This window comes from Scatophagus argus, chromosome 10 (assembly GCF_020382885.2).
Source record: "Scatophagus argus isolate fScaArg1 chromosome 10, fScaArg1.pri, whole genome shotgun sequence".
In the NCBI taxonomy this organism is placed as follows: domain Eukaryota; kingdom Metazoa; phylum Chordata; class Actinopteri; family Scatophagidae; genus Scatophagus; species Scatophagus argus.
The window spans coordinates 7,079,062-7,095,667 of NC_058502.1; the positions used below are offsets into that span (position 1 = coordinate 7,079,062).

The following is a 16,606-nucleotide window of genomic DNA, read 5'->3' on the forward strand; positions in this document are numbered from 1 at the left end:
GAATCCCTGACCTGGAGTAGATTAAAGAGACGAGCTTGAAATAGTTTATGTAACTTAAAGTGGTAAAACAAGATTTTTTTTTTTCTTTTGGCAGACCAGTTCAACCCAGAAAAGCTCCTTGCTAAAGGGTTGATTACCGAGTAAATATGAGAGAAATACTATAAACACACATATATTGAAGTACCTAAAGTCGTGATTAGATTTTAATTGTAAACTAGTGTGATGAAGTCCAGGAGCACGCGATATAGCGGGTGCCGTTTCACTTTGGCACTTCTTCAACTTTTAATTAACTAATGTGGTCCAATGGTGCCCCCTATCGTATGTTATGGGTTCAGTTTTAAACCAATCAGATTCACGTTTGCTGAATGAGTCTCAAACCGCAGGAGACCCTCCGTGTCGCTGATTGGCCATTTCCCTTCTTGCAGCGCACTACTTGGGGGTCTTGCCAGGGAACGAGGAGGGAGGGGATATTTTAATGGCCGTCACTAGCACTACAGAATGAAAAAAGTCCGGATTATCTACTATTTTTAGACTGTAATAGTCACGGGTGCGTTGTGGTCGCTTTTCTTCTCTAACGAGCATTGCTCTCTGGGCATATTCGAGTTGGAGATGTGTTTCTAATGTTGTTTGTGCTGCGATGAACGGAGTTTAACCGCTTGATTTGTGCGCGAGTGGGAGATCAGGCCTAGCCGGTTGGCTAAAAAACAAGCGGACGTTTAGCTAGTCGCCGGAGTTGTAAGGTAACTGTGCGATGCTATTCTTTTGTACTCACGACGAAATTTAAACCTCGAGTCTTTATATTTAAACGTATATTTTAGATTACTTAATCTCATTTTTAAACGCCACATTTCTCGCGATTAATGCAGTAAAGTGTGAACTGTAAACAGGATACTAATGTTAGCATAGTTTAGCAATGTTGAAGCCAACGGCTAATTGCTAACTTTATAGTAACTTTACAAGCAGGGGCAGGCCTAGCTAGGGGTTAACAGATGTTGGTAAGTTAACTGTCCTGTTGGTGTGAAGGTAGGTAATGTAATTAAGTCCAGGTTTTACTAAAATTCATCCCGACTGCTTTACCCCCCTATTTTATCGCTTGATACGATCAGTCATGTTATTTGCGTTGCTGCTTAAGCTAACGAGTTAGCCATGCTAACTTGGTGTGCTGTTAACCAATAGTTGACACATGACTTGTGAGTTAACGTCAAGTTAATTGACCTAACTTTGTCGGAGTAATTATTTAAATTATTATTATTATTATTATTAGCATTTTTTAGGAACATGGTTTATTTCTTTTTGTTATTTTAAAACGTATTATAATGCTGCGTTATATATTACATTGCTCCTAGACAGACAAACATGGCATTTGAAGCTTACAAATTACTTGACGCTTGAGTGGTTTGTTAAATGTTAATGTCTTCTGTCTCTCGTCGCAGGTAATATGTAACATAAAGAAGCCAACATGACATCTAGATTTGGTAAAACATACAACCGCAAGGGAGGGGAGGCCAATTCTAAATTTGAAGAGGTCTTCTCCAATAAAAAGCCCACACTGACCACCAGATGGGGAGAGACCACCTACAAGGCTCAACTGGGGACCAAAAGGCCTCTGTTAAAACCTGGAGTGTCTGAGCTTTCCAAGAGGCCCAGGCTTGAGGACAGTGACAGCGAAGAAGACCCATTTGGGTTTGACAGTGATGATGAGTCCAAGACTCTTACCTCTCACAGTGTGTCCCAGTCAAAAGTCAGTGATGGAAACGTGACAAAGATGACCACGGTGCAGGGTGGTGAGACAGCTGCTACCTCTGCGCAGGGTTCTACAAGCTCAACAGCCAAGGTCACAAGTAAGTAATCAATCCATAATGTGGATGAACATAAATATTTCTTAAACTTTGCCTCTGAATGTCTTATGTCACAACAGTTGTTGTGTCATCTGTAGCCTACCTGTCACTTAATGGAGTCTGCCAGCAGTTTTGTCATATGTCAGCTGTTTCATGTGAAGATCTGTAATTTTCCTTTTCATTCACAGGCAAGCAAATATCTGACGTGAAGGTTGTTAAAAATAACCAACCTTGGTTCAAAAGTACATCTGACAGCAACCAAAAACCTGCATATGTGGCCTCTGTGTCAGACACAGTCCCCTCTGATGATCAGAACTTCTTGGCGTCCCAGAGACCCACGTCCTCCTCTGTTAATATAGACACCTCCCTTAAGCTGTCCACTGATGGACCAGGTGACTCCCATATCTCTTCCTCTTATGATGGACTGACATCAGAAGAGATAAAAAGTGCTGAGCTGGAGCCTCCACCAGAACCAGTGGACAATATCCCCCCTTCCCCTTTTACCCTAAGAGCCTCAAACTGCAAGAAATACCAGCGGCCTGGCAAGTCTGTCACATCTTCTGATCCAGCTGAAAATAACAGCAACACTGAAACAGCGAATGCCCAAGTTAAACCCAACAGTGTCCTTTCTGCTAGTGCAAGTAGTACTGCTGCCAATGCTAAAACAGCAGCCAAGCCTGCAGGCAGAGGTGGTGGGAGGGTTCGGGACTACACGGTTCTGCACCCTTCTTGTGTGTCTGTGTGCAACGTCACTATCCAGGACTCAATAGAGCGAAGCATTGATGAACTGGTCACCCCAGCTGCCCCTGCTGACCTTGGAGAAGCAGGCCAGATGAAGAAGAAATCAGATGCTGTCCCACCCAAACCTACCAGGTCAGTCTTTTTCTGTTTTTGCATGCCTGGACTGTTTGTGTTGTGGAGACTATTTAAAAAAAAATTGACAGTGGTTGATGATGATAAATTGACCTTGATGGTAGTCACATGGGTTTTCTTAACTGTTGGAATGGGAGATATAGACAGTGTGACATTTTTAGTCCCATATGTACACAATAAAATGTTCACAGTTCAGTGTTTGCTCATCCACACACTGTGGTTTTGAACTTCACTTTCACGGTGGGTGACGGCTGAATTGTATTAAATTTGCTTCGATGCTGAAGAGCAATAATATAGATGCAGTTATAAAATGGATTGAAAATGGAAGCGGTATTATTGGCAGCTTGTTTTCAAAAGCCATTTACTGTACTTGGAGGTGTTCCTTGTCGCTAAGGTTTAGGTTATTGCTAGATGATTTGTAATTCAATACAAGTTTGAAATTTGTACACTTTTGTGTGTTTTTTTGTCATTAAAAAAAAAAAAATTTATAGATTGGTTAAAACACTGCAACCTTAGCAAAGTAGCTAACAGCAGTGAGGTTTTGATTCTTTAGATGAATGCTAAGTCCTGTGACTGAGACCTAAGTCCAAGTTGTCCAAATCTGAATCTTCCTAGGTTCAGACCCACTCAGACAAAGACCAAGAAGACTAAGACTGAGACCAAGCTAGAGTTTTTTGGATTTGAGGACAAAGAGGACCAGGAGGGTGAGGAAGGTCCTGAAAGCGGCATGGCAGGCAAGAGTAGCTACAAGATCAAGTACTTTGGCTTCGATGACCTGAGCGAGAGTGATAGTGATGAGGAGAACTCTCATGTCAAAGAGAAGAAAGCCAAGAAGGCAGCTGCAGCCTTAGCTGCTCTGAGCTCCAGTGTGGACAGCCCCCATACCAGTGACTCCCAGGACAGCCAGGCCAGCAGCAATACAGGTGAGCTGGTCCTTAACTTAGAGAGTCATGGTCATCTCAACCATATTATTCTAGTCCACTCACAGAGTGATACCTCTTTTCTCACAATCTCTTTTTTTTCTTTTAACAGATACTTTTGAGTTTTCTGATGACTCCAGTCCTGGGGGCACTGAGGGGCAAAAGGGACGCTCAGGGAAGCCAAGTGACAAATCCAAGGACATTGGCAGTGGACTCAAAAAGATCTTCAGTGGACCCAAAAAGGTAACTGAGCATGCTGGTAGTCGACTGTGTGTTTTCTGCCTTCTTTCAAAAGTAATTTTGTCAGCTAATCTGATGAACTTCCATCTGACCAGCATTGATCTTGGGTGTGGCGCTGTTTAGCTTCAGACAGAAATTTCCGTTAATGTTATTGACATTTATGTAGCATAATACCCATCTTGACTATAAATAGAGATAATGGGAGAGACGAGACCTTTGGAGAAAAAATTAGAAAGGGCATGGGAAAGAAAACTGAAATGTAAATTTATTCGGTTGTCATTTAATTGATGTGATTTTAGTGATTCCCGGGGATTAACTGCAGTCTCCCATGGAAGAGTTAAATGTGTGCTCAGTAGCATGCAACCTATGGGGTCTTTCAGTATGATGGGAGCTTGAATATTACCTCATGGTCAGGCTCATATTTATCTGAATAACTCAACTTTGATTTGTGGTATTATTGTGTAATGTCCACATTCCTCTGCTCTTCTTGATCATGTTTTGCAGTGGCTTTGGGTTATTTGTGGTCTGTCTTCCTAATTCTGTGTGTTTACTGTTTCTACATCATCGACACAACTCTGAACATTGCCTTTGCGATATATAATCGAGTCGCACAATGTGTCATGTGTACTTTCAGTTTTGTGTTGCTTGGGGACCGTTGTGCTCCAATAGCGAGGCTCCTGTTGTCTCAGTCTGTCATTGTGATTGCAATATACAATATTTATGTGTTCAGTTTTGCTAATTCACAACAATAACATAAGCTTTGTGAAATTAACGTGGAAGTGTTTCTGTGTTGTTTTTGTTCATGTGTGGGTGGCAATGCCCTTGGTGCTTTCAGCTCTGATTGTGCAAATGTTTTTGCAGCTATTTCAGTTGTCCATCAGTAAATTAATGAGTGTACATGAAAACTGTCATATCAGGTGTTCTGCTCTGTCTTTGTTTAGCTAACTAACAAGTTCTTCTTAACCCTTACTGGGTTCCAGTCCCCTGCTAAAGCTGTGTACAACGCTCGCCACTGGAACCAACCTGAACCTGAAGAGATTCCTGTGCCGCCACTTTCTCGATCTCAGACTGCTCCGGTAAGACCTTGCTCTCTTCATGGTTATTAGTATTGTTTTGCTTTATTGTGTTTGGTAGAATTATAATAACTTATACCGTTTCCATACAGATTTCCTCATTCCCCATCCTGTCCACAGTCCACAATATTGTTTATTGGCCTCTTAGTAGTCAGTTTTGTTTAATTACTCTAATTAGTCCCTTTCTGTTCACATGGAATTATTTTTCCAGACAAGTGAACCTGGGTTTACTTGTATATTCTGTGTTGAATTCTCCCCATGGAAATGAATGTTTGTTCAGAGACAAGCTAATCAGAGTCTGGCAACTGGGATTTAAAAGTTGTTTTTAACTGTGCTCTACCTCATCTGACATCTGTTAACAACACTTATTAAAGACTTGTGTGCTTAACAGACTGTTCAGCTGTGGTAAATCTTGCGGACATATCATTAAACAAATTTCGTTACTTTGGTATGAGCCCCATTCCTCCGCCTCTTTCCTTCCTCAGGCCATTTTATCGAGCAGCAGCAAGGACAGCAACTCCCATAAAGATGATGGCTTGTTCAAAGCCCCTCCACCGCCGCCCAAAGTCATTAAGTCAGAGACCATCCCCACACGACTCAACCAGGATATTGTCACGGCGCTCAAATGCAGGAAGGAGCACAAGGAGGTAAGTCCGGAGCATACAGTGATGGTTATGAATGTCTGCTGAGAAACGAGGGAGGAGAGGAGGCACTTTATTTTGCAGCTAAATGCTTATTTGTTTTCAGTTTGTGCAACATTTGTTTGCATGCTTCCATGAAATAATCTTGTTTACCCAGCCATGCTGCTTTAACCCACTTGATGCAGCCAGTACAGTAAAGTGGTAGCTTTTGTTAAAGTGATGCATGTGAAGCTCACTATTGTTTATTTGAACCTCAGCACGGGTTGGTGGCTGCAATGGGGACTGTTGCTGTTAATTTAAAATCCCCTGCAGCTTTTGTCATTTACAGATGGGCCATCTGGCCCTAGATCAACATGTTAGCCAAAGATCCAGTAAAATTTTTCAACTAAGTTGTCACTACACACTGGTGTTATCTTAAACCCAGGTTTTCACTCCTGTGCCACACTGAGTGCGTACACAGCATGGCTGTTGATACTTGTAAACATACAGTCAACTACTGATCAGACCCCAGCTTCACATGCTGAGTTTTTATTGATGAAGGGTATTAGCACAGTTGGCTATTGCTGCTAATGGAACCAATATAGAGGAATTTAACAATGAGAGCAATTCTCTCACTGTGCTTGTGTGAGCTTTTTGTGCCTCTGGCCAGATGCACTGCTTCCCAATTAGCTGTAATTAACCCCATTCCCCTTCCACCAGCTGTACACCGTGGTGCAGCACGTGAAGCACTTCAATGACGTGGTGGAGTTTGGAGAGAATCAAGAGTTCACAGATGATTTTGAGTACCTGGAGACAGGGCTGAAGAGCAGCCAGCCACTCAACACAAGATGCCTTAGGTAAGTGGAATAAAACACTTAGTGCTGCCTTTTTTGTGATGTTCGACAGAGGAGCACTTAGATGCTTTAAGTCTGCTCTGACTGAGATTTCTTTTAGTGCCATGATGATTGTCCTGGTTTGCACAAAGTATGTCACCAAGTTGATTGAATGGTACAAGCACCTGTCGGCCAACATTTGTTCATGTCATCTGGTATTTTGAAGGCAATTTGAGGAACACCTGCTTTAGTTTAGTCTATGCAACAGTCCTTATTTAAATGAAGCTCAATATTAATTATGCAAACTGAAAGCAACAGGTAGCAGCATGAAGTGAATATATTTAAAGATAAAGATTTTTTTTTTCTGTTTTTACTGCAAAATGTCTTTTGAACTGTTAATACAACAGCTGACATTGACAGCTTTATCTTTCTGGATAAACAAACATCCACTTCTAGTATCCTTGTGGTTTTCATTTAATTGAAACAAATATATTGTTTTTATTTTAAAACGAAACAAAAATAACGAGGCGGCATGTGTGCCCCTATTTTGCCTTCCTGTCTGTTCTTTTCTGTTGATGTTCTCGCCTCCATTTCCACCGTCTGTTGGGGTAAAATTGCAGAGATGTTTTTCTGTAGTCCGATAAAGCGTACAGTCATTCTGTTTTGAAAATTGAATCCACTCAAGAGAGACAGCCTTGAATTTAGAAAAAAGCTGCAGGGAGTTCAGCCTTCCTTTTTAAGGAAATTTTTTAGTCCTTATGCATGCAGGAAGAAGAGCGTGAAAAGATATAAATTCTAGTCTTCAACACTGGAGAAAATCAAAACAAGTTGCAGATGGGACAAATGGTGCTGCTGATTTAGAAGTAGACTGTGCCACATTCCGTCTCTTTCATCCTAGCTTTTAGGACAAGACTGATAAACATTTGGCCCACCAATTTTGTAATCATTCCTTTCTCTTCCCTTTCCTCTTCCTCTCTCATTGCTCCAGTATTATTAGCCTGGCTACACGGTGTGCCATGCCCAGTTTCAGGATGCACCTGCGAGCCAGAGGGAAAGTGGCTCAGGTCTTCAAAATTCTCAGTGATGCTCCACAACACCCGGTCAGTAAAATACCTTTTCCCCGCTGACAGAAAATCTGAAAAACATGGTGAGGAATGGCAGTATGTTTGCTTCTTTTAGTAATTGCTGCCCTTGTTTACTTTGTCCTAGATGGAAATGTATTCTCAAGGTTGAGTTGAAAAGATTCGAATCAGTGTAGTGGGAGTTTGAACCATGAACCTCATCTGGTGTGCTTAGCTACTGAATAACCCAAAAATAACAAGAGTACACAGGACCGCACAGTGGCTTTAATAAGAAGATCCAGGGTTAGACAAGAAATACATGATCTCTTCTGATTCAACAAGCACACTTACTTCATAAAGGAATCCCAGCATTTTTCATTCATTATTTTCAGCATTGTTTTCTGTTTCACATTTGTACAATTAATGCAAGACATTCCATGAAATCTAGACTTAAATTTATCATTAACACTATTATAGCGTGGCCTAATATTTTTCTTCTGACCACATAAAGGGCTGCCATTGATTGTCTACATTGTCAATATTGTTGCCCTGCAGTGGCAGTGTGACCTGTATGCTACAGAACAGCTATATAGAAACTGTAATGCTACAATTAATCTGGAGAGGGTGATGTTTATTTCATTATCTTGGACCACAACCATGTAATATTTGTGAATTTTAGAGGTTGTTTAGTTTTTACATGCCTGCAGTTATTTAAAATTCCAATTATTCCTTTTTGATTCAAGTCCTTGAGGTGTTAAGTTCAGTTTCAGTCATCCTTGAAGAGTAGCCTTTTCTTGGTATGCAGTATTTCTAGTGAGAAATTTTCCCAGTTGTACAGACAGTTTGTTGGGGAATGCTGCAGTTGTAGTAGGGAGACATTCACCTCATTCAGACACGTCCAGGGTTTTCAAACTGTTGACCACCTTGTCTCACCTCTCAACACCACGTACACCACTTTGTAAAAGCTGGTCTCTGTCGTTCCGTCAGAATCTTGCACTGTGCACGGCTTCGCTGATGTACATCCTGAGTCGGGACCGCCTGAACATGGATCTGGACAGGGCCTGCCTGGAGCTTATGATCAAGCTGCTGGAGTTAGACCAGGACTACTCGGCCCACCAGGATCAGCTGACAGCAAAGGAGGTGGAGAAGGTCAAGGAGAAAATCAGGAAGCTGTGTGAGACTGTGCACAACAAGCACCTCGATTTGGAGAACATCACGGTTGGTCGAAGTTAAATAATAATAAAGCTTCATCTGTGGTTCAGACAACCACCTCTTGCCCCCCCCCCCTCTCCTTATAGGAAAAGCATAATTTCTCAACTTGAGCACAAGATGTCAGTCTGATTTTGTTTTCATGCACTTTGATCTGTTTCTGATCTGTGTTAAAGAATTTACTAAGCACCTGTTTATATTTAAAGAATGAATGCATGTAGATACAACTGTCCTACTCATCGTGATCTTTGAACATCTTCTTCATTTTTCAAGTTGATGTATAGAATGAGACGAGTTTCCATGAAGATTCTTCTGTTTAGCTGAGTAGATGATTTAGGGTTAGCAGTTGATTGATCCGATAAAGAGGTGAGGGCACTATTCACATTTGGATCTTTATTACTTATCAGCTAGGTTTTATGTAGATGACGTGAAGTTAACACAGTGGGATGTAAAAACCTCCTTTGTTATATCGAGTCACAGATGGCTTGTTTTTTTCACATTCCAAAAAGACAAGTGTATGCAATTTGAGAATATGAAGGACATCTGAAAGAAATCTCTAAAATTTTTTCTTCCTGTTGCAGACGGGCCACCTTGCCATGGAGACATTGCTCTCTCTAACCTCCAAGAGAGCTGGAGATTGGTTCAAAGAAGAATTGCGGCTGCTGGGAGGTTTGGACCATATTGTAGACAAAGGTAGGTGTTTGAGATGCACAGTACGTAGGTGGGTTTATATTTCTGTATATGTGCAAAGATCTTCTTTCTTAAAGTCATGAGTCACAGCTGATGTTCCTGTAGCTTTGAGGATGTGTTATAGTTATGTGCCTTGTGCGTGTTGTGTTGCCACAGTTAAAGAGTGTGCGCAGAACCTGAGCCAAGAAGACGACAAGGAGAACCTTGTAGCATCTTTATGGGGGGCTGAGAGGTGTCTGAGAGTGCTTGAAAGTGTAAGTACTGCTTCATCAAGTTGACTTTTGTCTTTCAACCAAAGTCACACAGGAGTGAAACTCTTGACTAACCACTAGATGACATCTTTTATCATTTCTTGAAGGGCTTTATTTAAAACAATGAATGACTCTTACCAGCTATCTCACTTAGAATGTGACTAATGAAGAGTTTTCCGTTTCTTGATGACTTTGGAGTCTTTCATTGCTTTTTCTTCTTTATTGACTTTTATTTCTCTTTCATCTTCTGCCAACAGGTGACAGTGCAGAACCCAGAAAACCAGGGTTACTTAATTGCCTACAAAGACTCACAGCTTATTGTCTCCTCTGCCAGGTGATTGACTGGTGACTTACACATACTGATGCACCAGCTGTTATCATATAGTTAATTTGTCTGTTAAAACATGTAGTAACAGTAATGTGTACCCATCATATTAACGAGCATCCTCTATCCTTTCCTTCTCTCCTTCACCCTTGTTCTTGTTTTCTTTAAGAAAAAAATTCTGCAATTTCACTTTGCTCCCCAGTTTCTCTCATCATGTTTTTCTTACTTTCATCAGAGCTTTGCGGCACTGTGAGGATATGATCCAGCGGTACAGCAGGGCATTGAACAACAGCTCTCTGTCATTGTCTGGTGCAACGCTGCCCCACTGCAGCTTCAGTAACGTTGGCAAGGCGGTGGAGGACTGCATGAGGGCTGTTATAGGAGTGCTGCTCAACCTTACCCATGACAATGGTACTCTCATTTGCAACCTTTTTGCATTTGCTTTGTTTTGCCCTTGTTCTGTGTTTGTTGCTTTGGTCTGGCATTGCTTATTGAGAGCTGGGCAATAATTCACTATTCTGACTCATTGTTTGTCTGATGTAATGCATAACAGCGAAGCACAGTTGCCAGGATTAACTGTCAGTTTGATTCTTTTACGCTTGATATTGCATGCTATTGCAGTATTGTGATTTATGGTATCAGCAATGGAAAATATTCTTATTAATGAGTTCATATACGTCAACCATATCACTCAGGCTTTGTTAGCATATACATTTCAACATGATGTGTAATAGCTGGGTGCTCAGCAGGCAGATGCGTTAATTAGTATGAGCCAAGGTTAATAATGATGTTTTTGTCTGCAGAGTGGGGAAGCACAAAGACAGGTGAGCAGGAGCAGCTAATAGTAACTGCTCTGAATTGCGTCCTGCGAGTTCCACGCTACATCCCCCCAGAGCAGCGCTTTGACGTGCGAGTCCTGGTAAGCTGCTTCTGAACAAAACAAAACCACTCACTTGTTGAATAAAGAAGTGGGGGAAAAAAAAGATATTCTGGCAACCCGTCAATGTCTTTATGTGTGTGTCTTAATTCTGTGTTCTGCATAACAGGGTTTGGGTCTACTAATTAACCTTGTGGAGTACAGCTCCAGAAACCGCCACTGTCTGGTAGACATGGAGTACAGTGTTGACGGCACCTGTCTGGAAGACAGCCTGGTGCAGCCCGCTGACCCAACACAATCTGACACAGCTGCAACATCAGCATCGGGGCTGCCAAACATATCTGAGACTCAGCGAGACGGGGCTGACGAGCCCAAGTCCTCCGGTGCTTTGGTTGCCCTGGTGAAGGTAGGAACTGTGCCAGGACTCATTAATACATATTTCAGCTGTCATTGTACACTGTACTTTAGAAGTAAGGATCTGAGCAGAAAAAGTTAGTGATGAGCATTCATGAGGAAAAATCAATGTTTTTACTGTTCAAAAAGCACTTTGTATTGTCTGAACAGGTGAACCAATGATTCATCTCTTCTCTCAGGGAGATGGTTGAAACTTCACTCTGGTACTTTAATGAATATGGATGATTCTCTGTTGCTGTATCATCATTTCCCCTCTGTGCTACAGACTCTGCTGCACAACCATAAGCTGTACCCTTCAGCACATTTTAAGCAAATCAGTCTCAAGCTGTACACATTTGACAGCTTTAACATAAAGTAATAAAGTGTAAATCGATTCACACTCTTTTGTGAGTTTGAATTTCAAGATAAAATGTCATTTTATTTATGTTTAGCTTTGTTATTGATGTTACTTTAATTAAACTTGCCCAGCTGACTCATTAGTCAAAGTTTTCTGAAAGCCTGAGATGTGCCTTTGAGAATAAATTAGTGATGAGCTTTAAAATTCCTTTTCACCTTCAGACTTAAAGCCTTATATCAGTTTTGTATAAACCCACTTGCCGTGTTACCTTGCCATGAGGAGATCACTTGGCTAGCATGCTTCAGTGTTTTGTGTTCAGTGCTGTATTTGTGTTTGGACTACACAACTGTTTATTTCTCTAAAAATCCCAGCTCTTCCTGGAGAGGGAACGAGCCGCCATCCTGGCTGAGGCCAAGACTGATGACCTCATCAGCGAGGCGCCCAAGCCGGCACTGGACCAAAGTGGAGAGTGGAAGGAGACGTCGGGAGAGATCCAGTGGGTGGCAGCTGAAACCAACGACAGCCAAACTGAGAAGAAAGAGAGTGAGAAGAAAGAGGAGGAGGATGAAGAGTTGGACCTAAATAAAGGTAGACGTTGGTGTGCGTTTCAAGTCGTGTGTGTGTGTGTGTGTGTGTGTGTGTGTGTGTGCGCGCGCATATGAGAGGAGCTGTATTTAGCAGAATATCCCAGTTCCAGTTTCACAGCTGATATTTTCACAATTTTCTAATATTTCAGCGACCAAACAACAATTAATTGAAAAAGTAATCACCAAGATTCAGAATATATTTTGTTGCAGCCCTAATACTCAAATGATTTGTTTAGTCTTTGGCAGAATTTTGCAGCTGTTCAGTGCTGTGTGTTGTGCATCAGTCCATTACAACCGCTGAATGTGCACCACGTGTGTCATATCGCACATCAGCTGTAAAAGTCAACCGGCTGTAGATTCAGGCTATTGTGGACAACTTGTGCAAAACAGCTCTTGCACTGCAAAGCTGTTTTGTCAAATTTTAAAACATTAAAGACCTATCATCACAGTTAGTGCCTTTGACTGAATTTTAGCCACAGTGCAGCCGGTTTGGTATCTGAGTAGTGAATTACAGCACGAGTCCCTTGTGCTAAAACTTGTATTTCTTTAGCATTTCCTACCCTGAGAGATGAGACGCTCTCCTCCAAAAAAGGCCGTCTATATATCTGTAATCTTTAACGCTTTTCATTCTCCCTTATGTGTGCTGCAGCTCTGCAGCATGCAGGCAAGCATATGGAGGACAGCATCGTTGCCTCCTACACCGCTCTGCTGCTGGGCTGCCTGTGCCAGGGCAGTCAGGTGAGAATATCAAACGCACATGTGCACAATGTGATTGGGGATTCTGTTTCCCATTCGCAGATATTTATGTTGTATCTCACACACGTTTCCGTCTCTTTCAGATAAATGTGACTACTGTGAGAGAGCATCTACCTAAAGGGGATTTCTCCATCATGACAGAAATGCTGAAGAAGTTCTTGAGTTTCATGAACCTCACTGTGAGTATGACTGTAAAGACGGACCTTCTGTCATCAGCGTTGCATGATGATGCTGTTGGTATTATGATTAAAAAAAAAAGATGACAGAAATTACAATTAAAATGTATTACTGAAGTGACAAACTGATTTTTTTTTTCTTTCTAAAAGAGCATTCGTTTTAAATATTGTGAATACTGACATCGGAGGTATTTTTGGTAAACACTTAAAATTGATGATGTGCCTCTTAGCTGCAGGCGAATTGCCTTGAAATTACAAAAACCCCTTTAATTGGACCGATTGGACTGATTGAGCTGAAGTCCGTGTTTGTGCAGTGTTGTGGCTTGGATGTAATAAACCTTTTTTTGCTGACCGCTGATTTTGTACAACAGCACTTTTCCCTTAAGATTCAAATATAATTGCAGTTTTTTTCCTCTTTCTCCTCCTTCAATTCAGCCTCTTTGTGAGAACATACTAGAATTTGGATGAAAATGAAAGCTTTTATTACTGTTTATTTCATTAAGGTCAGCCTAATATCACTTCTTCTGCTGACACTTAGCTTTTATTAAAAGCTGTACTGTGATCAGTAAGTTGTTAATCAATGAAATATGATTGTTGTGTATCCAACCAGTACAGTTTAAGTCGTGATATGAATGCTAATTTAAAAATAATTAAAATAAACTGAACATTTACAGTCACATTGTGCATTTTGCAGCAGATTTCAATGTGACTCCTGTCAGAGCTGCAGATTGGAGCCATCTGTTTCACAAATGTCCTTTTCCAGTGATCATATGTGCTTTCTTTCTCCAAAGTTCCTCACTGTCTTGGCCTCGATTGTACACTTGTACCTGTTAGCACCCTCACACCCTTCTTGTTTTTGTTATTCTGTCTCTGCACACAGTGTGCCATGGGCACCACAGGACAGAAGTCCATCTCTCGGGTCATCGACTACCTGGAGCACTGTTAACAGACAGCCAGAGGCCAAACTCACACTGCACACCAAAAGGGATCCCAGGCTATTCCGGTGCCCCCTACCCAACGGGAGCCACAAGGGGTCATGGGAGACTCAGCAGCATTCCCTTGATTTCACCAGATCACCCGATGTGATCACTCTGAATTTCATAGTTGGAGGCGTACGTTGATGTGCGTGTAAACACACGAATTTTAAAGTTTCACTCCCTTTCTCGGAGCACAGCCTGAACCAAAGCCCTGCTATAGCCGACGGACATGCAGTTCCTTCAATTCCACTTGACTGACGCCACATTTGGAGTCAGACTGAGATCCATCCTCGGGTCACTGGGAATCGGTCAGTGGTTGGCATGAGGTTTCATACTCGGGGGAGGGGGACTGTCCCTTATGAAGACGGACTCAAAGCAGATCCCTTCCTGAAACATACCCACAAGGTTTGACGGTAACAGGCCACCGAGGTGGAGACTCCTGTCCACTGTCTGGTCTCCATTCTTGGTCCCCTTAGCTGGAGTGCAAACCTCTGGGTCGGGCTTTACGAATCGTTAAGTTTTAATCTTTACTCATCCCAATAGAAGCCAAGGCTGAAATCATTGATTAGCATGGAACAATCCCCAATCATTGTCATGGATGTGAGAAAGCCGTCTCTATGTGTCAGCTTGTGTGGAATGATTTTTGAACGCATACATCCGTTTACTTACATATTCGCTCTTTGCTTGAATGTTTTAAGGGAAAGAGAGTTTTTATGTTTTGACTTTTATGTTCTCATTGTGCCCATTAATTTAGTAAACTGTGATTTAGGAAGTTGCGTAGTTGTTTCCTCTCATGTTGTTAGATTTTTTGTTTTTTTCTTTCCTTTTGGGGCATTTTTTAACCCAAGTCATAAATTCCTTTTTAAAGAAATCCGGACTATGTGACATTGATAAGATGTCCTCTGTTTGACTGATCTGGAAAGTACACGTTTATATAATTTTTGGATTTCCCTCATACCCATTATCAATTTGATCCTATTTTACTTTGGTTAGATTATTTCAATTTCAGTTAATTCAGCAGTATGAAGCGAACAGTATGCATTTAACCTCACAGGTATAATGGATGTGATGAATTACTAAAATAATGGTTTGTGCTTCCTTTTTTAAATTTGTAATGTTAATTTTTGAAAGTGTATTTAATTTAATGCTTTCCTCCTCAATTGTAAATGCAAAATCTTTACCTAGCGAGACGCCATTTGTGTCGAAAGTTTCACGTCATGTTTCATGAAAATATGTCCCATGTGACACAGCTCAGTGGCTGGACGTAATACACACCTGTGACAGATTTTGTTTTGAATTGTGGATTCATTTTCAAACTCATGAAGCTGCATTGAATAGAAGAGGGAATGTAATTTTTGTGCTCCTGTTAGTCGGCGTGGGGGATTTCCTGATGCCGTCATGTCTTTGTATGTCCAGCCACATGTAGCTTCATGTTTTTGTGTCATATTTCTGCGTTGGACACCACGCATCAATCTCCCATTTATTTATTCTTCTGTGTTGTCGTCTTACCTGTAACGATGATTCTTCGCCTCCACCTTGTACTGCTCACATGTACGATCACTGATTTGAATGACAGCCATACCTGTATAAGCAGATTAGTTTTATCTGGTTTGTAAGGCTGCAGTGAACATGACTGCAACTGCGTTTACTGTTAATTACTTAGCGAAAATTCTGGTCTGAATGGAATTTTAGAATGTAAATACTCCTGTACATAGCGGTTAATGGACATTTAAAATGCTTAGACTACTTTTTTCCCTGAAGCTGATATTTTTATTTTATACAATATTTCTGAGTTGTCATTTGGAAAAACCACAGGAAGAGGAAAAAAAACGATTGTTTGTACCTGTTTCAAGGACATTGTCTTTGGTTACATGTAAATAATTGTATCTCAAAAAAGAAAAAAAAAAGTTGCTACTTTGAGTACACTCTCTACGTGTTTTCTTTCTTCAGTTTATTTTGTTTTGTTTTAATTTTTTTTTTTTTGGATCAACAGGACTTCTTTCTTTTATTTCAAGTATTTTGAGTGGAACCTTTTAATGCATTCAGAGCTACAGGATGTAAACACTTTACCAAACACAGGAGTGTGTTTCTTTTCCTTTTGGTATTCATGTTTCTAGCAGCCCCTGAATGCTTGACTTTGTATTCTGGCTTGTCTCCCTGCCTGTAACCCTACAAGGCTGTAAGTGGAAACGTGTGTGTGTGTGGTGAGAGATGTCTCACCCCCCTGACAAACTGGCTGGGATGGAGTGCGAGTCCAGAGCGTGGTCGGTATACTTAAGAGCACTCGGTGGTGACAGTTTGTGGACACGGCCCCTCAGCTTGACTGACTGCTGCATAATGGAAACAAAAGATTCTTGTAGCACTTGCTTGCCGAGAGTCAAACTTACAAATAGCTCAGGGGGGCTGGGGAATGTAGTGAAATACTATCTGGTGACACTGATTCGTTGCAGGAGACAACTGCGATGCGACAAGCGGGGACAAAAATGCAGGCTTTAAATCTGAACGCTGGGGTAACATGTTCTGTAAACGGAGCACAAATAACATCTAAT

The 16,606-nt window shown here is 41.3% G+C and overlaps 1 protein-coding gene across 3 annotated transcripts; it reads left to right on the forward strand.

Annotated features, from left to right (window-relative positions):
- Positions 1–395: 395 nt before the first annotated feature.
- wapla (WAPL cohesin release factor a) lies at positions 396–15,982 on the forward strand. Of its 3 annotated transcripts, none has more exons than XM_046401887.1 (20): positions 396–547; positions 1,434–1,841; positions 2,027–2,711; positions 3,327–3,634; positions 3,744–3,874; positions 4,813–4,947; positions 5,430–5,591; positions 6,285–6,421; positions 7,386–7,497; positions 8,446–8,676; positions 9,249–9,360; positions 9,514–9,611; positions 9,866–9,942; positions 10,169–10,344; positions 10,737–10,852; positions 10,980–11,216; positions 11,933–12,149; positions 12,798–12,886; positions 12,988–13,083; positions 13,961–15,982. In XM_046401887.1, the coding sequence occupies exons 2-20, from the start codon at positions 1,460–1,462 to the stop codon at positions 14,024–14,026; spliced, it is 3,567 nt and encodes a 1,188-aa protein (XP_046257843.1). In that variant the 5' UTR covers positions 396–547; positions 1,434–1,459; the 3' UTR covers positions 14,027–15,982. The 3 variants fall into 3 exon arrangements, with proteins under 3 accessions (XP_046257843.1, XP_046257842.1, XP_046257844.1); XM_046401886.1 differs by having other exon boundaries at positions 428–740; XM_046401888.1 differs by having other exon boundaries at positions 429–740; positions 4,852–4,947.
- The last annotated feature ends 624 nt before the right edge of the window (positions 15,983–16,606 follow it).

Excerpts from the sequence above, each read along its gene's own strand:
- wapla (XM_046401887.1), top strand. The coding sequence starts at position 1,460 with ATGACATCTAGATTTGGTAAAACATACAACCGCAAGGGAGGGGAGGCC. Across the intron at positions 5,592-6,284 it reads GCAGGAAGGAGCACAAGGAG|CTGTACACCGTGGTGCAGCA; the intron begins GTAAGTCCGGAG and ends CCCTTCCACCAG. Across the intron at positions 11,217-11,932 it reads CTTTGGTTGCCCTGGTGAAG|CTCTTCCTGGAGAGGGAACG; the intron begins GTAGGAACTGTG and ends TAAAAATCCCAG.